At 40.4% G+C, this 24,293-nt stretch overlaps 1 protein-coding gene across 2 annotated transcripts in view; it reads right to left on the bottom strand.

Moving 5' to 3' along the window:
* The window catches only part of LOC142372005 (protein kinase C beta type-like), a 96,073-nt gene that overhangs the window by 45,159 nt on the left and 26,621 nt on the right, over positions 1-24,293 (bottom strand). For both annotated transcript variants that reach the window (XM_075454732.1, XM_075454731.1), the window contains exons 4-9: positions 19,669-19,751; positions 12,538-12,649; positions 12,206-12,334; positions 4,495-4,651; positions 3,683-3,817; positions 1,655-1,751 (exon numbers count right to left, since the gene is read on the bottom strand). In XM_075454732.1, coding sequence (XP_075310847.1) covers positions 1,655-1,751; positions 3,683-3,817; positions 4,495-4,651; positions 12,206-12,334; positions 12,538-12,649; positions 19,669-19,751 — 713 coding nt within the window. The remainder of the gene's footprint in view (positions 1-1,654; positions 1,752-3,682; positions 3,818-4,494; positions 4,652-12,205; positions 12,335-12,537; positions 12,650-19,668; positions 19,752-24,293) is intronic.

Here is a 24,293-nt window from a genome sequence, read left to right as displayed (position 1 = left end):
GAACATAAACATTAGCCGATATAAAAGAGGCCTTTAGTGTCTTGGAAGTTACCTTGAGCTCCTTTGTGTCTTGCTCCTGAAGTGATCTTTGTTGGTTGACCGCTCTGGGGAGCCGTAACAGTGGTTTTTGAATTTTGAATTGTAAGAGCTAATACTAGATTCACTTTTTTTTTTTTTTTTTTTTTTTTTTTAAATCACTCACAAATAGGTAATATTGGACAATAAACTTATTTGTTTTAAGTGAATTCTTATAACTACTTTTAGAGCTTGAAAATAAAAAGCAGGAAACTTTTAGTTTATATATGTGTGCAGAAGATTCTGTTCACAAACATTCACAAACTTTCAAACACTACTGTACATAAGAGCGTGTGTGCTTACAATTCATGCAACCAGTGTGAAAGCTCTCTGTCTGTACATTTCTTGCCACCTCTTTGCCATTTCTGTAAGCGCTTCACTCCAGAGGTTTTATTTTGTGTGTGTGTGTGAGTGTGTGTAATAGATGCCTGCCCGCCCTTCCCCTTGAGAATGTGTCTCAGTGAGCGTCTGGGGACCATGACCTTGAGGATAACGGGTGCTAAGAAAAACAGATAAAGAGTGACAAACACTCAGGGGGGTACTGAAGGAGACAAAGGACAAAACAGATAACTGGGAGAGGGAAGCAAATGAGGAGAAAGAGAAGGAGGACGAGGGGAATAAATGGGGGATGAAAGGCCAATCACATAAAGCAAGTAGACTCTGAAACTGTCATGTGCGCCTGCAGAACATGAGACACGAGAGTAGGACTGTGTCAATCTTCCCATCCAACTATCAGTAAAAAAAAAAGCTATTTCACATACTTCTATAAATTATGGAGGAAAATATCTCACTTTTTTTTAAAAAAAGGGCAGAAACAGGAGTCAATATTTGTGACTGAACTGTAAGAAACCAGCTGAGGAAAATTTGATTTCCATCCAAATCATATCACCTCAAACACTTGACCAGCAAACAGCCTGGATCTCAATGTGTTTGAAAAGTGATCAGTCTACTTTTTTCCTTTAATACTTCCTAAAAAAAAAAAAAAAGGAAAAAAAAGGAAAAAAACTCTTTAAAACATGCTTAAATATGTTTTAACAAAGTCAGAATTTACAGCCAGAGGCTGTAGTAACCTGCTGGTTCTTTGGATAGAAATGAGCTCATTCTAAGGTAATGAAAACAAAACCTTTTTTTCCCTCCACATGATTGTGCATTAAAGACAACAGTTGGAATATTGGATTGCATGTTTGCATATACAACCCCCTAAATGTAACATACTGGAACTCTAACACATTTCTAAATGAGTCTGTCATGTTTGCGGCTTGGTGTCAGCATGACAGAAGGAGAAGAGGAAGGACGCAGGAAAAGATGGGGAATCACTGAGCCAGGTTATCCTCACTACTGCCAAATGTGTTAATGAATGGGCCTACTGGTCAGCCCACACACACATGCACACATTCACACACGTCTGGACCTGCCTTGTGCCAGACCGGATGGTACTCTAAAGTGTGCCTGCCAACTGCTAACAGCTCCCCCAGAGTGGCCCTTACCCAGACACACAGAGCTCACAGCTTCCTGCTCACACACATTCGCAGACCTGCCATACCAACACATTCAGACATATGCAGGCACACGTACACACCTCAAATTTCTGCCGTAGCTCCTCGTTACCCTCCTCCCCCTCTGGAGCCACAGGAACATTGAAGTACTCGCCTTCTTCCTGAGAGAGCAGCTTAAACCTTAAAGAGGGGGATATTTCCAGTCAAACCAATTCAAGTCAAATCAATAATGTTATACAATAGAGGTGTTAAACCGCTGCCCTAAACTTAAGCTGAAACAATCTGAGGACACAACTATGATGTAACCTTTAAAGGAGATATAGCAACAAGCAGAACAAGCTGCACTTTCTACATACCCGACAGATATGGGGCAGAATCATTTTGTTGTTTGGATCTACATGACAAACAGTCTAAGTAAAGCAGAATATACAGTATATATGCATTCTGAATTTGCCGTATCACAGAAAAATAGGTTAACTACACAGCTTAACATGAATGATGAAACAATCACCAAGCATATAAAATCAGGATTAAAACTCATAAGAAAATGAGCAGTGCTCTCTGCTCTAAGATTTCGGAGGTGTGATCGCTTTGAACACTGACTGGCAGGTCTCAGAACAGAGCTTTAACCAAGCCAACAACTCCGATTTGAGATCACAAATGCACACACCAGTTATGAATTGTTTTGGTAGCTTTTCAGCCGCGGACTTAGATACCAACATTTTTTTTTTTTTTACTGTGACACTAACATGCCCTGCTTATGAGGAAGATGTTAGTGTGACACGGGGAGGAAGGGTTGCAGTAGTTAGTCCAAGGCACCTTTGGTGAAAGTAAAAACCACCATTCAAAAAAAAAGGAAGGTTAGTGCTTGTGGGGATTCACAACTCTCCATCACTGCCCATTCACAAAATCAGTGCTCTGAGAATGCACTGACCATAGTCAGTCCTGTAACTGCTGTTCTTTAGCTCTCTAAGATCTGGGTGCAGTGTTGGCTCTTCTGCAAATACAAGCACACACTGTTCCATCATGGTCGCTCAATCCACCAAGCCCCCTTTCAGCTGTGCTCTTCGGAAAATTAATCCAGTTCTTCATCTCATTATTCTTCTGAATCTAAGTAGGCAGTTGAAGTTCTGCTAATTTTGGCCCCTAGGGAACATGCATTTACATAATGAAGGCACAACAGTTTGCTAGTAGTCAGATACGCAGTAATAGCTGGCTAGCTAGAAGCTAGTGCATTTTGGTACACCTAGCCAGAAAATTACAGCGTTTGAGGTGGGGTTGGCTTAAATTAATGATAATAAATCATGGAATCAAGGTTTCTGAACTTCCCAACAGAAAATCTGATCAGAGAAACTGTTCAAGGGTCTAATCTCAGTCTTTTTGCACGTTTCAAGCAAGTTTTTTCTAAGATGTACAATGTGTTTCCATCCAAGCCTCTGAATTTGCTTTACACTGACTTAAAGGATACGTTTTCTTGTTTTAAGCAGCCTAAATTGCTTCCATAAAGCAAATCTGCCACCGACTTTAGTTAACTGCTGCTTATCTTGCAAAAAAAACTAAATATACAGAGCCATGCTGGGCTTTTATAAACACATTTTGACACATTTTTGACATTTTTTCCCTTATCATTTTTCTTTCACATTTTTTGTCATCCAACTTTGAGCAGCTATAAAGTTGGACAAAGGTGGATAAAAGGAAAACCAGCATTTTCCCAGGCTCACTATGAAAATCAGGTGCATAATGGCATCTCCTCACCTCCACCATTCCACCTCAAATCCTGGCATTTCATTAAAAACCCTGACAGGCAGTGTCAGCAAAAACACAGGAAGACAGAGAGAGATAGAGACTGGGCTACAGACACAGAGGGAGGGAGGGTGGTGAAGAGATGAAGAAGCAGAGATAAAGAGAAGGGGTAGAGAGTTGCTCTTGCACTGACTATAACCAGAATAAAAAAGAGGAGTTTCAACTGAAGTATTTCTCCTGTGGTGCAGTAATGAACAAGGTCACCTTCACTCTCCCACCTCCTCTCCTCTTCCACTGGTTTCACTGCCTCACATTTCTCCACCGCCTCCCTCCCTCCATTCATCCCTCCCCTCCTCTTTTCATCTTACCATCCATCCACTCCTAGTTTCTGGAGCTCTGAGATGCCGAAGGACAATGATCCCATGAAGTCATTGCGACTGGTCAAGTCCCAGTCCCACACCTCCACTGACAGACGGCGGTCCTTATCATACTCCTTCAGGTGGCTGAGAGACACACAAGGGCAGTCAACAGTTGGATGGTATGTGAGATAGCTGTAGGCAGTTTTCAGTGAAGACTTTAAAATACACATGTGAGCAGTCCTGCATTAGCCATTACTCTTAATGCCCTCCAGTAAAATTTTGTGAGTGCCTACATTTCTTTGATACACATAATAATCACATGTATCACATTACCTACATAGAGCAAATAAAAATATTGTATCATTTTTGTGAATGGCTGTTCACCTGTCCTGTCTTACATAGATCCATAAACGCAACTTACAAGAACCAGTTAACTAACACTCCTCCATCATCTCTTACCATGACAGGAAAAGTGCCCCTCAGCCTGAACATCTGCACCAAGATGCCTGGAGTTGCTAATTTCAATCATCTTCCATGCTAACAGCAATAAGGCTTAGAAATAATGCTATTGGAGCCAACTGCAGCAAACAACCCCACAAGCAAGGTTTTACAAATACGAGAAGCCAGATGTTTTTATCTGAATGCCGGCGGTTACGCTTGCTTGGAAAAACAAGCATAATGGGATGGTCTCAAAAACCCTGGTGAGTGAGGGGGAAGAGATAAAAAGAGCACAAAGAGACAAAGGGAAAGACAAACATAGGCAGAAATAAATGAAATAAATGAAATAAGAAACCACCAAACTTGCAGTGGTAAAGTCGTACAATTTAAAGGTTTCATTCCAGGTTGGGTTGAGGCAGCACTTTATGGTCTTGGTCTTCTGTTTGCTCTCACTGCGGGGATCTGGGATCAGTTTAAGTTTCACATAGGGGTCTGACAGACCATTGGGGTCCATGGGAACCAGATTCCTGCCCTCTTTGACTGAAAGTAGAAACAGAGAGAATGAGGGAAATTGTCAGAAAAACTTTTAGATCAAATTTTCAGTTCTAACAATATTTAGAAATTCCATTCGGATAAATGCAAGACATAAGGTTATACTGGTATCCAGAGACTGAAACAAAAACATTTTTTCGCATACAAAAGGGAGCAAATGTATTGTTAAATAAAATAGATCTGTTGAACAAATTTTAATAAAAAATGATATACTCTAAAATCAAACTTTAAAATATCTTTATTCTGAACAGAACTTACATTTATTCCACTTTCACTGTTTTTACAAATTATCACAATTTTATTATTTGACTTCTTGTGCTTGATCTCCTCGTAATGACACTGTACTTTAGCTCTGTGCTACCACAGGGATAATTCTGCTTTTACTTAGAGCTATACAAAATAGTGCTAAAAAAACAATTAAAATATTCACCACATCCTTGTACCCCAAAGTTGCACTGTTCATTCTGTCGTGAAGATGAACTGATTTCAGAAGCTGCATTCAGTGATATTAAAATCAATTTATGTCTGTGTGACATGAACTTGGGAAGTGCTCCCAAGAGCAATGAAATAAGGAAGATTAAAAAGGAAAACTCCCTTGAAATGACTAAGTCTTAATAATGACAATCATGACCCTTTATTGTATTGGGGATTACGACTTTGTGGTTGCCAGATCTGTCTGTGGTGACCATGTAGACTGACTGAAGGTTGCCAGTTCAAGCATTAATCCTTCCTGCTTGTTTGTCACTTGGTTGCAACTGTATTCCAGCAGTAGAAAATCCCCCTGTGATTAGAGTGTGTGTCAAATTGTGTGTGTGTGTGCATAATTATCAATGCTGGTCAAGTTGTGAGGTCACGTCCAATTACCAGAAGTGGGGCAGCTGTGTATTAGGCAGCATGCTGGGGCAGCAGTCAGCACACATTAACGCACACAGGACCTTTCTTCTGCACAGAAACAAACTAAGTGGGCAAATGTAATTCACTGATGGCTCACTATAAAAAAGAAATTGCTCACAAGACTTGATCTTATACTAAGAATCAATTCTCTGCCTCAACTTGGTGCTTTATGGCAAATACTGGAAAAAACAATCTGGACTACTACAGGGTAGGATTTTTTGCATGCACAGTGGGGAGCCAATGAAATAAGAAGGTAGGTAAGACTAAAGGATAGCTTAGCACAAGCTTGGCAGAAAAGATGGTAAAAGCAAGGGTGAGTGAGTAGCTGTGGCGCTTAGCCACAAACAAGCCGGGAGCTACACGCGAGTTGGCCAGGAGAGCTAAGATCCAACCAAGTGGCGGGCAGTGCATTCCTTATAATGAAGAAAGGGATATAAAGGGAACTACTACTAAAGTGAATTGACATTGTGGTATTTCCGCGAGCATGCTACCTTGTATAATTAATTTAGCTTCCTATTTCTTTTTCAAACATTTATGGCTGAATTACAAAATAATAGAAGTGCTAAACAGAGCATAACATAAAAAGAGCAGAGTAGATAGGGCAGGCAGTGTTATCTGCTGACAGGCAGAGATGTGGGAGGGTTCAGATTAGCATATTCACTGATCCCCATGCCCTGAATGAGGGGAAAAGGTACATTATTGCAAATCCACATGGACTAACATGTTACTCAGTCAATGAGTCATAACTATTTGGTCTTCACAGGTGGTTCCACTTATCGCTGGAAAAGATAAGTTGTTGTTTGGCAAGTGGTAGAGCTGCAAACTGAAGTGCAAGAAACAAAAACAAGAGCATGTAATTCCTGGAGAAATTGTGGCAAAATTGCTGACACTGTCTGTGTCTTGCCAATTGCTAAAATGTTTGAAACTGAATCTATGAAAGAGAGACAAGAGAAGCTGTTGATTATCAAACGTCCATCAACTGTGTTCCAAATGGCCGCTGAGGTTACCATGTGGAGGTTAGGTGCAGGATTCTAGCCCAAAATCACAAAAGCTTGGTGTCAAACTGCTGCTGTTAAAAGGCACCAAAAGTGTTAAGCAACAAAATAGGGTAATGTTACTGGACCTAATAAGAATAGGGTATATTTTCTATTATTGTGGTATCTGTGATGAATAAACACAGTAACGCTGTGAAACACTGAAACGGGACTGAGATGGCTAACTGAGGCTTTTTCTGTGAGGCAGGGATGCTAACAGAAATATTAGAACTTACACTTCAAACTCTGAAAAATAACACAGCAAACTGAACTGGATGAGCATTCTGCTGTTGTAAAGTTGTGCATTTCCCATTCGCCATGATACAGAGCCCTAAAATAAATGTCTGGAGTATATAAACATGTTTCGTTAGTTTATCACAGCTTTAATCTCCACAAACAATCTATGCAGAGCAGAGCAGAGCAGAGCAGAGCAGAGCAGAGCAGAGCAGAGCAGAGCAGATCGTGATCATATTTTTTCCCATGACTATAAACCTGCACTTTAGCAACTTTATTATTTAGTTGTTGGCATGTGATGTGGTACCTGGAAGTTTCAAGCTCAGGAATGAGCATAACAAAGGTTGGTGTGCTGCATAACAAATCTGAAGCACTGTTTTAAGGTTCGCACATTCTTCTCGTGGTGCTTTAGGGAAAAGACATAACTCTAATTGACACAGTTTTGCAAGAGTGAGCACTCCAAGCCTATCCTGCATACATCAATAAGACACTTGCGTTTGTAGTGTAAAAAAAAAAAAAAGAAGGAATATACAAGTTATTAAATAAGTGTCACTTCTGGTTTCTCTGAAAATCCTGCTCTTACTTTATTTACTCGTGTCTATGGGGTATTATTGTCATTTAGAGGCTTCGAGCACAAAAAGTGTGGGTCTTCACTTTTCCTATGAAAAATATTTCCTGTGATTTAACAATTATACCTGTCGACTGAAAATGGTGGGCAAAGAATTTTTCAGCTCCTTTCAAATTTCATGATTTATTCCTCGCCCGTGCTCCATCTCTCCACTGAGTTTCATGAAATTCAGCCGGGTAGTTTTCTAGCTGACATACAGACGAATGACCGAATTATGCTAAAAACACAGCCAATACTTTGTGACGCCATTTCGACAAGAGGGGAGAATTATTTGTATGATAAACAGCTCACATAAATTTGAGGAGCAAGCAGCATTCAAAGCAGGACAGAAGAAGAAGAAGCTTCCCAGAGAGCTCGAAGTGTGAGAAAAGCCCAAGATGTCAGAGAGCAGCTGCTGTCAAAGCATTATTCTACACTAACCTCAAAGAGGTTAACCTCAGCACAGACCCAGCATTAAACTCTCAGAAGAGCAGGTCAATAAATATTAGATGATGCCTGTTAAAGTGACCATCAAACACCAGCTTAGGAGAGCTGTAAAGAGGGTAGCATGCCAAATCGTCTCAGAGGACACTTTAGCAAGTGAATGGATCCGCTTGTGCGTGCAGATGTACCCAATTCAAATGTGGCTTCATATGCATGTGTGACATTTATGCATGTACAGAGCATGTGCTGATTGGATATAACATGTAGGTGTCTGTGTGCAAATGAGAGCGAGGTAATGCATGCATAGGGCCAGTAGAGAGGAGAGTGCAGTAACAGCAGAATACTGTATGTGTACAGCAGCGTGGGTGTTGGCTGTGCACCTTTTCCCTTATGAAGCAGCCTCATCAAGTCTTACAGTGTCCAGCGTCCTCTTGCTTGCAGATATGCTGCTATACCTGAAAAATGTGTGGCTTGTGTATGGGAAGAGAAATCTTAAACAGATCCTCTACAGATCTAGGTACTACAGTCATATTAGTTTCGACTCTTTGAGCTCTTCTGAGCTGTTGATAGATTGAATACTGCAAAATATCCAGAGCAATATCCAACAGCTACCAAGTTACAGATTATCCTTAGAGTTTCATGGATGCCCAGTAAAAAATTCAGCCTAATCCAGTGACAAATGAGTGATTGTGAAAAGTTTCACAAAAACTGTTAAATTTAGGGTCAAACCGAAAAAAAATTAAATAAAATTCTTAAAGTTATTTCCATTTCCTCTAATGTGCATCAAGTCTCAAATCTACAGTTAAAACCGTTCTCACACGAGTGTATCACTTTTTTGGCGAATTAGTTTATATTAGTTTTAATCTTAAATCCCACAACTCCTCAACGTGTCTTACGAACCGGTTCTTTCCAAATATATAACCTTAGCATGGGTGCAGTTCCAAGGGAGAGGGCACCTTTAGAATCTTAATTCCATGTCCCACCGCATTTTCCCTAATGGAGTGTCCATGACATAGATGCCAGCTCCCATCCGTTGCCGCGAGTGCTATTTTGCCACTGTCCCTGAACCCTGATCTGCCCCTGACAGCAAAGGGAGGAGAATTGCAACTGATCAATACAGGGTCACTTTGATGAAAACCATAATCAGAGTCATCAGCTCAAATACATCTCTCTGTTTATCAGCCATTTCCACTAGATCCTGCTTCGTTAAGCTGCAGAGTACTTCCTGGTGGCTCTGCAATTCGTTGTCAGGAGTGGCTTTTTTTTTCTCTCTTCACCTCACAATTATCAAGGAAGACGCTGCTTTTGGCTCCACACTGACCCCTGTGTACTAAAATGAGTACTACTCCTGCAACCGCCTTTCACTATTTGCTGAAATGATTCATCACATCGGCAGCAATATTGACACACAGCGAGTGAATTCAGCACCGAACCACATCTTCAGTGTTAAAGCATCATAAGGCTGATTGAGCCAGACTGAGTCTTGTGGAAAATAAAAACATTCACGGGTAAATTTGGCGTTGCAGTTTGTGTAATTTAGCTCAATATACTGCTCTGCATTGAAGCCCAAGCGGATTTTAGGCTTTGCTGCTTTCCTAACAGTGTGCGCGATAAGTACGCTCTCTTATCATTTCCCACAGTAACTACCCGCTAATGATCAGTCTATGAGCGTGGGAACCAGGAAGAAAGAACAGAGAGTAAAATCATTGAGAAAAGAGAGACAGGAAAACAGGAACAAAACCCAGTGAAAGATCATACATCGAACAGCCCAACAGACACCATTTAGAAAGTATTAATGGATGATAAATACATTATTTATGGGGGGTTTTAACTGAAGAGCAGATGTTGTACATTGATTATATTGACTACTTCATCCAATCAATTTCCTCTTTCTGTCAGCAGTACTGAAAATCATGTTGTCTAGCAACAAGAAATCACATGTATTGCTGCAGATACTAACAATTACAAGCTTTCTTTTAGTTGTACTAAGGTCATGGCAGTAAGACCCAGACTAATGAACTCCAGACTCATTTGATCCAGCGAGGGATGAAAGATGAACACGTATTATTCACTCTCATATTTGTGTCTGAATTGTGACATAGTTTAAGTTGGAGCATTATGTATGAGGGAAATACGATCAGACATAAGGTTTGATTAAAGTACTTTGGAATTTGGGTTAAACTAGATCAACCACCAGACAAGTTTTCTTCTCACCCCAAAGTCAATTTCATATTAGGAATAAGTGTTTCAGCACGAGGCCCAGCTGAAGCAGAGCTAAGAGGTAAGAAGCAAAGTTAATTTGAACCTCTGCTGCCACCTGCAGGTGGGAAAAGCCACTGCAAGTAAAAGAAGTAAAAGAAAGGCGGTGAAGTAATCTTTTTGCCCGTTGGAAAGAAATAACGCCACAACCCAATTGGTTAGTTTGTCATACTTTAAATGTGAACGCAAAACCCAAAATTTATTTAACTGTGCAAAGGTGTTTTTTAGCCAGACCACATAGCGTAAAACTCTGATGGGTTTAGGTCAGCAGCAGTGCCAATCCTTCTACCACCGCAGAGAGAAGTGTGACCATATGAATAAATTGATGATAAATATTTATTTTTTCTTGAAGCTTGGCTGGCAGGGCCCTCTCACTCTCTCAACATCCTGCTTTCTATCTTCAGCAACAATAGTTAATCCAAGGCTTAGTCTCAAGCTGCTAGATACAGCTGCTGCAATCCTAATGGCTAAACGTGAGAAAAACAAAGACGCCTGCAGCAACATTTTAACACCATGATACATAAGCAGCACTTGTTATGGGGAAAGAGACAGGTCCTCATTCAAGAGACATACAGAGGGGATCATGTCAGAGGTAGACTAATGTACGCTACACCCACAATTAATCTTAACTCAACAAAGAAGGTCAACAGCAAGTACTTTCCGTTCCTCGTACCAGACTGAAAACATATGGAGATAGGGCCTTCTGTTCAGCTGCCCCTACCCTATGGAACAATCTGCCACTTCACATCCGTTCTGCCCCCTCTCTACTACAGTTCAAAAAGAATCTAAAAACACATCTCTTCTCCATGTCCTACTCTTCTTAAACCCACCCCTCCGGCCCTACCCTTCCCCCCTTCTTTTCTTTTGTTAAAGCAACCTTGGGTACCTTGAAAGGCGCTATATAAGTCCAAGTTATTATTATTATTATTATTACAAAATGTATGAAAACAAAATCATCCTAAATACTCAAACAATTCAAATACATTCCAGATGCCAAAAAAGAGTGACACTTTTAACTTACTATGAAACTTACAGTATGTTTTCAACTACTTATTTAGGTTTCAGGTCAACTTAAATAACAACTTATTCAACCGTAACTGATGCAGTGAGTAGCTTGACAACCATGTCAGAAGACGCATTCTGTTATGTTATATGGTCTGATGAGGCCTGCTTTTAGCCTGTGGGGTTAGTATCATGATGTGGGGTAGCTTCAGTTGATCAGGTCAAGTTTCAGCAACATTATGTGCCCAAAAAACGAGGTCAACTGACCACCTGCATATACTAAATGACCAGGTTTTTCCTTCCCTAATAGCTTGGACATATTTCAATACAATAGTGCCAGGAGTGATTGGTTGCTTGTGATTTTTTCCTCTTTCTTTTTTTGTTCTGAACATAAACCGTTCAACTAATATTATGGCTTAATCTTAAATATTGAAGTGGTGTAAGAATACCTTTTATGGCAGCTTTTGTACAAGGTATGTCAGATTTGGACGACTATTCGTCCAGACTTAAGCCTTCAATGTTCAAACCTGAATGTTTTCTGGAAAGCTTTAAGCAGTTCACGAACACCTTTTATTTCTCAGCCTTTGAAGAAACTAGAAACATAGAATAATTTTAAAAAATTGGTTTAATCCTTCAGTTCCTATTGTGAATGACTGCTGTTTTTCAGTATTTCTTAAAAATCCAAATAAGTCCTGTGTCTTGAAAAGACTTGAAAGGTGAAACTACGCTTATATGGCTCCAGGTCATAATGTAGGAGTTGCTCTGTGAAGTATTTTGGCCATAATATAGGAAATAGATTCCCAATAGCATCGTTATTTGTGACCTTTTTTAAAAGGAAATGAGGTATGAGTGTTAGGGTTAGGGACAGACTGGGTATATAGATAATTCACACATCACAGAAAGATGTGCTTTTCACAACCTGGATGAAATACTCATGAAGGAGTCTGAGCTCATATTTGACTTCCATCTTTCACCTCTGGCACTCTAACAGTAGAGGGAGACAGATGATCGGTATTCTCAGTGTATGTGCACTGTATTCCTCTGTGTGTGCTGCTCAGATAGACTTACTGGTGACAGTGAGAACATTAGTCTTGACATCAGCAGTGATCTGGAGGCGACCTCTCCTCTCTGTGTGATCCGTCCCACACAGGCTCGGCACATTGGCCACACAACGCTTGTGGATGTTCATCATACAATCTGGGAAATTCATCACAGAGGAAAAAACTTGTGACATTACATCAGACTATAGTGTGAATGAATATTATTTTTTACCTTTACGTTTGTTTAAAAATCTGGTGTATACGGTGGAAATATAAATGCAGTTTAAAGATTACCAAACACCATCAGTCTAAATCTTAGACGTGTGTGTGTGTGTGTGTGTGTGTGTGTGGAGTACATACGATCGCATCTCATGCCCTGATGTAAGAGGCCGTAGAGTAAAGAGCCACAGTGGTCACAGAAGGTGGGGCTGGAGTAGGTGTGGATCTTAAACTTGTGCTTTGCCCTCGGGTCCTGCAGAGAAACAGAGAGGAATATAAACAAACCCTCTGAAATCTATTTTCAGTCGCACATCTGGTTCTTCTCCTAGGAAGACAGAACTGTCAAAACAACAAAGCAATTGTTTCACTGCAAGGGTTATTGGTATACAAATTAAAAAGGAAAGAGAGAATGAGTGAATGTTTATGACAAAAGTTTTCCTCCTCTTCCATCCCTTTGACATTCATCTTTCACCACAACCATTCATCTCAGTCTCTCCCTGTTCCACTGCTGTGGGGTAATAGAGTATTTACAGGAAGTCTGACAGGGGGTGAATATAGAGGGGTGTCGACACTGTAATCTGATCAAGATTGGTTTCCTCTGTATTCTTACTGTTCACATCTATTTAGAAAGACGACAAAAGGCAGCTACTGGGTCCGTGTGTTTATGTGTGTGCGATCATGTCTGCATGTCTGAGTGTGCAAGAGTTAGACAAAACACTGCATGGAGTCTTTTTTTTAAAGCCCAAATTAATCTAAACAGAGAGAGAACAGGTGGGTAAGAGTTTATACAAGTCTACCATACACATATGAAGACACTTGTATACAGCTATGTTTCCACCAATTCAGAAAACACAGCATGTGACTGCGTAAGACTGAGTAATGAGGTTTAATTGCACTTCAGTAACAGCATAGTTGTTATCAACTGGAGGGAAAACGTGATGTTTATTTCACCAGAGGTCACCGTCTCTGCACCGTTTGTAAGGAGAGAAGCTGCAAAACACTAAACTCTCTAAATCCTTGTGCAGTTACAGTTTTTGATTCGCCATAAGTATTCACATTCACAACAAACAGAGCACTGTGTTGCACAAATATTGATGTATGGTCTGATATAGAGCAGAACAGTTCAAACACTTTCCTATGGTTCATTTGGCTCAGATACCATGAAAAAAATCGTTTCGGTTCAGATGGTCAGATGTTCATCTACAAATGAAATGTAGCGGAAAAGCTCCAGGAGAGTAAATCACATGGGACACTGACACACTCAGCTGCCACCAGTTTAAAGCAGTACAGTACATGTGTGAAAAGGGCTTAAGATCACAGTCACAGGTCCTAGGCCCTAATTTTTAATGGTTTGTGTCTATGGAAGAAAGTTAACAGGGCGAGCACACATCAATGGAAACTCTGATAGATGCATGTGGTTTTTTTTTTCCAATCCATCAAAAAAAAGGTGGTCCAAATGTAATGGAAAGTGTTGGTTTCTTAGGTGGAAGCAGCATACAGACAAACAAAACCGACCTTTTGTAATAACAGGTGATGAAACCGAGTTAGTAATACTACAAGTGGACTGATTTTCTATTAAAATGTGGTCTGTCTGCAGGTTTCCCATTGAGACATACTTAAATACTTCCTAGTTCTCTAGTTAATGTGGTCATTTTTGGCCATTCTTGGCCATTAAAGTTTAGAGGACAACGTGAGATACCCTGTGGGCAGGCAGAGAGGTGGGAGCAGTGGGGTGAGGCAGCCCAGCAGGGAGGAGAGTGTTGAAATGATTGGTCGCCAAAAGGATGAAAAAATTAAATGTGAGAGGCAAGAGGTATCATTAAGTGCGTGACTTCGCTTCGTGTTGTTTGTGCTTGTGCTAGTGAGCCACAACTGCTCCATGGGCACTTTCAACTGTATAAAATGGAAGCAAAGTCGAATCTCAAAATCAACTTCTAATCCATACTTCATTAGAGCTGCCTCATTATCACGTTCTACACACCCAGAATGCGGAGGACAGGCTGAACTGTGGCCGTGGTGTGCTGCATCCAAACCGTTCACTGGCACTGCATATGCTGCATGTGCGATTTCAGTTTTCATAGCTTCTGTGTGAACATTTCTAGAGTGAACACGACTGTACCGTGAGGAGTAGAGGGCGCACTCTGTGGTGGCTGACACACACACGCCCCTTCACTACCTGCTTGTATGGACTCATACGGACAGTGAATAATATCCACCTTACCCAGAGGCACTGGGATTTCTGTGTCTCGGTTGTTGCCATAATTCACTGTAAAGAGGGAGGGATGTGAGGCTGAGCCACGCGTGCACATCTCCAGGTGCACTGTGATTTAAACAGGGAACATTGCCTGTGTCTTTTTATCTTTTTGTGTGAATGTACACTTTTACTGTCAATCCTACAACCTGTCTCAGAACTGAAGAGGTCTTTTCTGCTAATTAATTACAAACCCAAATAAGGGCTCCTCAGTAGCTTTGTAAAGATATATATATATATTTTTCAAAAGACACAAAAAGAGACATTTATCATCTTCCCTTTGGAGATTTAAAAAAAAAATTTAAACGGATGTTGATTAAGTTAATTTGGGTTGTCAGAAAGCTCAATAATAATTTTCCACGAAAAGTCATAAAAGAACAACTAGAGCGGAAAACGGGCTATTTCTGTCCGACGCGTCTCATGTGAGTTCATGTGTGTGTGCGAGTGAAACCTGCAGCCACGACTCAAACACACCTGCTTCTAAGCACTGCGGTTGCACTGACGGCCTGCTTGGTCTTATGCAAACACAAACACACACACACACACACACACACACACACGCACACACACACACACACACACTCACCCTGCGACATGAAGTCACAGTTGAGAAGGCTCCATATTGTGCCACGAAGCGGGCACACCCTCAGTGTATGGGCTGAAATCTTTCTGATCCATCGCACCTATCTTCGACATGTGGATGTTCTTTTTGTTACGTGAGCCAGAACGAATGAAATGATTGCTTTCTTCCTCTCCTCCACACCTGTCCTGGGAAATAATGCTCCACGCTGTCTGCGACTGTCCGAATTATACCCCCCCCAAAGCCTGTTCAGAAGTGTGCACGCTTGTTAAGACTCCATGAGGGTGCAGGTGCCAGTCACATGTCTTCCTTTGCTGGTTGTCCCCTTTCTCAAGGACAAGACCACCTCGTGTTTATTCTGTTTTTGTTTCTCGGAAGAAAAAAAACACGGGGGAAACATTGTGCTGCCATGATGAGGGCAGACAGGTGAGGGTGCCAGATTATTTACAAGCAGTAGTGGTTAAATACATTCAGCTTGGAAACTCAAATATCAATCAGAAACTAACAGGCAGGAAGACAGAGGCATGAAAAGAGTGAAAAGCGACAAAAAAAGACATCATGTCCCTGCCCCCTCTACTGTGAAGTCAAGTCAAATCAGAAGAAGAAAGGGCTTTTCCCTAGAATCATTTAACAGATAAGAGTCTGTGAAACAGCAAATTGAAAAAAAAAAAAAAAAAATCCAACTTTATTTCAGGTTTGTGTTAGAAAAACTACGTCTAATTTATTCCAGAACCGAAGATGTGAGCAAAACCAACTTGATGAGGAGGATTTTTTTTTCTGCGAGAGTCGAACGTAGGTGGCGGAAATTGTATTAAAAAGACAAAAGTTTGATGTATTGGGAAATACTTTTCACTCTGTGGGTGACGGAAGAATAAAATTAACAATATTAACAATGAGAAACAAACAAGAAAATGTACCCAATATGAACATTACGCAAACACTAACACACTCGTGTGTAAAGAATTTTACCACACAGTTTTAATAACACTTGACATTTTTGTTGTCCTGCCCACATGTTACCAACTTTTCCAAAAGTTTTGAAGAACAAGTTTAATAGATTTCTCTAACCAAGACCATTCTCATAAAAAGTGGACGATAAAGTCTGGTGACCCTGGATAAACAAGTGTATTGTGTTTCATAGATTTTATGACTGATTGTCTAAACTGAAAGCTGCTCATAACACCAGCGTTGCACGCCAGAATGGTGACTACACTAAGACGTCCACTGTTTTGACTTTTCTTGTCACTGTGCTTTCACTCACTCCCTGCTTTCCTTTTGTGTTGGTTCAACCCTCTGCTGTCCATCATATTCCCTGCCAACAGCATCAGTCATTCCCGCCAACACACAAATCACACACAGATCCCGTCATGTTATTTTTGATGCTGTGTGACAGGCAGAAGGACGGGCAGGGTCTTTACTTATTCACCGAAATAAGAAACATTTTTTCTTCTTGGTCTTTGTCTCTATTCTGTACGCAGACCATCTGTTGCATCATGTGTATGTTCGTTAAGTATCTTCCATGTTTGTCCAAATGTCTAAGGTGTGAGCTTATGTTGATATGCAGCCAAGTAAAAAGAAAGTACACCTTCTTTCATTTTTTTAAGGTTTTACATTAGGGGATCATTTTTAAAAAAATTATTGAGTCCTTGCCAGAACTTATAGAATCAGGTAAATACCACCTCAGATTAACAACAACACATGGCATGTTACACTCTGTTTATTGAACATTAAAAGCAAAATCTTCTCTAGGATCATTGCCGATAACATACACCTGAATGCTCCGAACATTTGATTTGCATCCCCTGGCTGCTACTTACCCTCTTTATCCCTATGAAAGCAGTAGGATTTAATTAGTTTTCTACACAGAGCCCCATAGTTTTTGTAAAATAAATCATGACACTGTGTTATATATAATGTGTTGTTGTTCATCTGAGGTTCCGTGGACTTAATTTTCCGACCTGGTAAGGACCAGATGAAGTTTTTTCATTATCTCTGGATTCATAAAACCTTAGAAAAGAAGGACGGTGTAGTTTTTTTCCCCATATATCTGTCCAGTCGAAGGTTTGGACCCTACAACGCCCTCTTTTCAAATTTGCAGGTCTGTCCAAACTTTAAAATGGTACATAGAACTGAGTTGACCTTTATACTTTTATAATATGGGAAAACAGTTCCCCGACATTACAGGAATTCCATAAACAACAAGAGAAATATATGAATATTTAGTCATCCGTACAAGTTAATCACCTGGCGGTCTTCTTCGTGATTCCTCAGTCTGCTTCAGAGCATTTTTATCAATGCGTGTGTGTATGTATCTTGGCATTTAACACATACAAGGACACACACCCGCAAACACACGTACATGGTCCACACACGTTCTGAGTTCTATACCATTAGCAGGCCGCAAGCCTGAAATGTAGGTTTCATTAGAGGATTTCATCCCTCGACCTCTCCCACAGGGAGCCCATTCTATTAACCCAGATCTATAATTGAAATCTTCTTTTAAACATATATGGCTGAGAGAGAAAAAGAGAGGCGAGAGTTATAATGGGAAATAATGGGCTGCAGACAAAGAGACAACATTACTGATGACAGAATAAATCTTCGGAGCTACTGTGTCTTCTTCTGTTGCGAATTGACAACATATATTCAGGGCCACAATGCAAAACATATACTCGGAGACAATCCAACACCATACCCTTTGACGCCTCCACCCCTCCTTCCCATGCCCAGCCACAAAAAGATAATAAAAACAAAAGTACAAAATCTAGCATTTTCTCCGTCTAATACTGGGGTTTATTCTGTGATCGCGGCTCCCTTCTATAATCATGAGGCCTCCTGTCTTCCCGTCTGCTATATTTAAACGAGCTACTAGTTTGGAGCAGAGCTTCCCATCATTCCCGCTGTGCAGGGGCTGAGGTCATAAGGCCGTGAACTCATTAAGGAGATGACATAGTGGGGGCGATGAGGGCCCGTAATTAAGAGCAGAGGCCCCCTGGGCAGAGTGGCATTTAAATAGAGGATGTACAGAACAGAGCTGATGTAGGGGGAGACACCGGGTGAGATAATCAGGGAGGGGAGGGTTGCATGCATGGCAAATATAGAAATATAGACAAGTGCCAGAGAAGAAAGGGGGGGGGGCTTCAGAAAAAAGGCAATCATAGAGATGCTGAGTGACATTTGAAGATGCGAGTGGGGGGGGGGCTTTCTGCTGCTGTCTACCAGAGAAGATGGAAGAAAAGACAAAATGGAGCATACGTTTAAAATAATTGTATAACCACTTGTTAAAAAAGCCATTAATAAACTTGCACGTAAATATTAAATCTTAATTCATACATAGAATGTTACAAAGAGATATGCCTGTGTCAGCGAACTAACACTAAAAAAAGTTGTGATTGGCCTCACTGACTGCGACTCGGCTATAAACCAGTAATATTTAAGCTACTGCAAACACAACCCCAGAAATAATTCACTTAAAACAAACAATAGCGCTTTTTAAGGCCTACTTCCGACTTTTCAACAAACAAAAATGAACAGATGCCAGAGCATGAAAAACCCTGGGAAAGGTTTTATTAGTGTATTTTTGTACCCAGATCGACCATTAAAACAGAAGTTAATAAAGAGAAGTTATTTGAAGTGCTGCGCCAAAAAAGAGAAGAACAGACAGGTGAAAGGGAGGGGGGGTAAATGAGGTGGTTGTTAGACATATAATGAGTAGACGTACGGTGTGAGACTTATCAGTCAGGAAGCCAAGCAGTGTTTCCACTGGAGGCGGCTCACTGACTTAGCTGAGTTTGGACTGAAAGGCAACTCCACAGGGAGGTAAAGACATGGCTGGGGAATTGAAAGAAAAGGGTTTTATAGACTGAAGAGGTAAAGAGCAAATCATTTTGTTCCTTTACATTAGAGGGTGGATATGCATTTTGAGATATAAATCAAACAAAAGATGCCGTCTGTAAGCTCCTTGACAAAGTACCGCTTTACAACACTTTACAAACAGCCCTCTGCTGTTTAAGCAGAGGGTGAAATTAGAACAAAGAATGATAATAAAATGAGGCTGGCACCGCTTTCAACCAACAATGCTGCGCGTGTATTTGACATAGTTTGTAGAGGCTCTGTTTAACTCGACTTGAACTTTGAAATGGCTGCTACAGATCATATCACGGGAACATTTAACCAGTTTCTCAAAAGCTGAGACAAGGAGGGCATTGGAGTTTGTGTCTTCATAGACAGTGGTTATAGAGCCCTATGTCTGGTCTTAAAGGATAACTGTCAAAAAAGAAAAAAGAAAATGAGAAAAGAGAGAAAGATGGAGGCTGCTCAACTGTATTTGTCAGCTGATGAGAGCTCAGGAACAATCTCAGTCTCTTTCACTTTCCACCGAGTCTCTCAATACTCATACTTGAGCTTAGAAACTTGAAATGGTAAATAATTATATACTTACATCTGAGGCGGGTCCTTTATCAGCGCCTGGACAGGAGAAAGTGACAAACTCATGGCAACGTTTGTGAACCACGAAACAACACACTGTGAAGAGAGGGAAAAAGAGGGGAAAACATTCAGTCTGAGTCCACATTGTGACATTCTTCTGTTTTAATGTCCAGGCCAGTAAACACACTTATAGTACATCAGTCAACCAAAAGTTGCGTAAAAGGTAGCCAAAATCAATGCGTAAACAATGGCTCTGACTAACCTGAATGTTGGTATCAAACATAAGAATTGATCAGGCTGAAAACTAGCATCATCGCTGGAAATGACTTACTGAAAAGAGCATATTGATTCTATAACATGTGGCGCTTTTGGTGAATCAATCATTTTTAATGAGATGAGAATATATGATCTGAGCTTCTCAGACATCCCAGAAATATCAGCAGCACTTACTGACTGACTGACTGGCAGCCAGCTGAAGACTGCATTAAAGAAATATTCCAGTATTTTTCAACTAAGATCTATTTTGCCCTGTACTTCGGAGTACATAATTGGTAAGCAAAACACGATCTATATTTGCAACCGACAGGCCCAGAATGTTATTTTAAGGGACTGACAACATTATTAAAACGATCTCCACGGAAGTCTCATTCCAGTAGAAGGTTGTGGCAGAAAGACATCATTCTGCATGTGTGTTAGCGCGGAGGGAGCCGTCTGGCTAAGCATGATGTGATGCTGGAGTTTGAGTGCTGCTCTCTAAAATAAGACTGTTAGTTCCTTTCCAAAGCGGCGCAATAAAATGGTGAGCCACACTTTGTGCAGCTTTCACAAACTACTTTTGAAGGACTGAGGGATGCTGAAGCTATAGCCATGTGTGCTACAAATAAACATAAACACTACTGCTTGTAGACTCTGCCATCTTATTTGCAATGAACATTTCGACCGGGATGACTAATGCCAGTCAAACTGGAGGAGAAATCCAACATCAGAGGAGCTTTTCCTGAAGAACATCACGTCACAACTTTTGAGCCTGGATTGTGAAACTGCTATTGGATGCATGCACACCTGCTTCTATGTCACAATTTCTGCTGATTCTGAGCTGAAAAGCGAATACCTCTAGGTGTCTTTTCAATAAAGTTGTCAGACACCCACATTATAACAATATGAGCCCCTTTGGCTTTTGACAGTCATGTTTCGAACACAATTTCAAGATTTGTGTATCTCTCGATGACCTCCAAGCGCAAAAGGGGAGGTGGGAAAATCCTAAGATATTCCTTTATGCTAAAGCACTTTTTAAAAAACCCGAGTTACAGTAAGCAGTACTTACTGTACAGTATTTAACCCACAGAGACCTTTAGCAAGGGGAAATATACAGAGAGATTCTATGCCTCTGTTAACACCTACGCTCTCTTATTGCCACTCTCGCACCGTTGGCTCATTGGCAGCCACTCTTAAGAGAGGCTTCAGAATGTCTAATGCAATGTAAAATGTAGCCTCGTGCTTTTGTCACGGTGTGCACCAAAATGCCTCCTTAATAAGAGACGAGAGAGACTTTACTCTCCCTAGGCACAGATTTGCTGAGAATACCAAGAATACAAATCAAACTTTGCTTTTACAGTTCAAAGCGCAACACGGTTCGTCTCTCCAGGCAGGAAACGATCAGCAGTGCAGAAACATGTGAAAGCCTTCATGCGCAACAAGCGCGTCATCTCCGCCCTGATCAATGTCAGTTCCACTGACAGAGAAGACAAACAAAGGAGGTTAAAAATATCGCAGTCCTTATGATTAGGCCCCGGAGTCCATTGCACGTAGGCCGAATGACAGACAGAGATGGTAAAAAATGTACAACTGAGACTTTAATGATACCGAAACAGTTCATAGAAGGACTACTAAGAGTAGAAAGGCATATTCAAATCAGTTTTGTTGCACTGTGAAACAAAAGGACTCCATCACCGTGTGCCAAAGCTCGTGCTTCTGTATTTAAATGTGCTTTTGTTTTTCTGGAGTGTGCACATGCACGGACGATGTTCAAGCTAGTGCATGAAGTGCTCCAGAAAATCTATTCATCAGAGTCACAAAGTTGAGTGTCACTTATTTAGGGCCTTTAGAAGGTGTTTTTGGTTCTGGTACAGGCCGGTGTGGAATGACGGGGAGGGCCATAAAAAAAAAAAAAAAAAAAGGAGAAGTCTGCAAAACAATTTAAAAAATGAATGAGGGGATGTGCACAGAAAGAAATTAAATTTTAAATATAAGGACAAATAACTAAAAAAAAAAAATTATGGGACCAACAATAAAACAAAAACAAAAACAAAAAAAAGCATTTACATTTATTCTGATTTATTTTTGTATATATATTTTAGAATAAATGTTTTCATTTATGTACTTACATCATTTCTCCAGTTCTTTTTAATGTCTTCAATTCTTTGTCATTTTTCCTTAGTCAATTTAATCAATTTATTCTCATTCCTTTATTCTTCCCACGTATTTACTGTCGTCTTTACTTCAACTTCATCTTTGCCTTTTCTCTCAAGTCGGGCTCAGCATTAGTGGTCCGCTTCCTGTTTATGAACTGTGAACTCGTTGCATTTGTAAACTACCTAATCTATCAAATGTCTCTCCTCCACCATCCACTCACATCAATTTCTAAACAAATTCAAGAGCAGAAATAAACTATACTTTTCCAAATCTCCACTCATATTACTTCTATAAGGCTTACATTTCAGAACTGTACAGCCCTGAAGCTTCTGGTGGAAAAGCAAATTCTGTGACTCAAACAGGGATGTCAGTTTATATTTCAACATTTATTCATGTATTTGTCCCACCAATGTGCTCTTTTATTTTAAACTTATTATTTCATATGCCAGGGCTTCGTTTAATCTGACAGTAAATCAAATGTTTCGGTCTTGTGGACGGTTGGTTCGTTGACTGACAGAAAACCAGTTCTGGTTATTTTGATAATGAATCCATGCTTCTAATTCACTGAAAATGCATCAGGCCTGTTTCTACAGAAAAGCGAATAACTTAACTTTGCCCACATATTATTTCTTCTTACCAAATAACATTTGCATAACATAACGCACGTAAGGAAGTCGAGTCACATAAGCTTGAAGGAAATCGGTAACCGCAGTTTAGTAGAATTCACGGGGTTCTTTTTTTCCCTTCACTGCACAGCATTAAAAAAAAGTCCTCATACCATCTATAACACATGTTGGATAATTTCACCATTAGCAGTCACCTCTAGTGTGTCATTTGCATATCCAGAGGCCAGTTAGTGCATCACCTTCCGATGAATTCTTATCTGCTGGTAAACGTGCGCTGACCCTAGAGGGGTCATAATTAACACGAAAATACTTTCTCCAGCACACATATCAATCATGTGCACCTCAATGGTACTTCTCTCCCACGCAATATCCTCTCTCTGGTTACACCACCTACTCACTGCAGTGATACAGTACTGCGCACACACACATATATACGCATAACACAAAGACCACCCACTCATTCCAACGATATTGCAGATTGAATACACAGAGTGCGGGTGGAGGGATGGAAGTGTGGATAGGAATGGTGTGAGCTGTATGCCCATATTGCTTCAAGGAAACTGCTCTTTTGGAGTACTGCTCCTGCCAAATCTAACTGAAACGCATACACACACACACAAATATTTGATGCTAAAATACTATTACATGCTGCTCAATAACGTCACCCTGGGGCCAAAACAAACAACAGCTCTTTACAAAAAAAAGGTGCTCGTCTCCTTTTAACCAAATTAATCAGTGATTACCGCCTCAATTTGCAACGCATTCATTCCTTTGACATTTCGCTTCTGAAAGACAGACGAGATTATCTAATCTTATGAAATCAGAGGCGCTCATGTTTCGAGGCGGATGAGGTGAAACCTCTAAAAGCAGAAGTACGGTGGGTTTAAAGTGCACCTGCCAGCAGAGGTGACAGCTCGCAGCTTTACAGTAGTTTTCTGTTCAGGTACAAAAAGTACCTCAAATCTTTTAACCAAATTTTGAGCCGAATCGCTCAAGTGAAATAATAGTTACACAGCGACTTGGTTGTAAACTGTGAATGTGAAGCTATATGACATAGAACCTCACTCCAGAAAACAGAATAACCCACAAACCTGCTTTGGAACATTTAGAAGGTGTTGATTCATGTTGTTATCAGTCTCATTGATAGCTGCAGTGGAAAAAATTATCAAGTAACCATGTATGTTTCCAAGACTCTGTTACACATAGTTTAAAAAAAAAATAAAAAAATTGGTTTGCACATGAAATCTGAAATTTAATTTCCCCACCTGGGAGAAAAACTTCCAACGTTTCCAGTTAATGGAAAACAATGTGACAAACCCCGACTGCTGATAGAAGCATAAGGCAGCAAAAGATAAGAATATTACAATATTACAATCAGAAGTATATTTTCATGAATCATGTATTTCCTGAAGTATATTTTTGGACTGAAAAGACTACTTTACACAGAAAGATAGTACAGTCTGCATCAGCTGATAAGCCCAAAAGCACTATTATCAAAAACTTATTTGTTTACCATCTGTAGCAGCACAACATTTAAAGTGAAATAATTTAGCAAAAGTTGAGGAGCAACAGCACACCTCAAACACCTTCCTGTCAGGCC

This window comes from Odontesthes bonariensis, chromosome 21 (assembly GCF_027942865.1).
Source record: "Odontesthes bonariensis isolate fOdoBon6 chromosome 21, fOdoBon6.hap1, whole genome shotgun sequence".
In the NCBI taxonomy this organism is placed as follows: Eukaryota; Metazoa; Chordata; class Actinopteri; order Atheriniformes; family Atherinopsidae; genus Odontesthes; species Odontesthes bonariensis.
The sequence above is the reverse complement of the archived record's forward strand: the minus strand, read 5'-3'. Positions and strand labels throughout refer to the sequence as shown.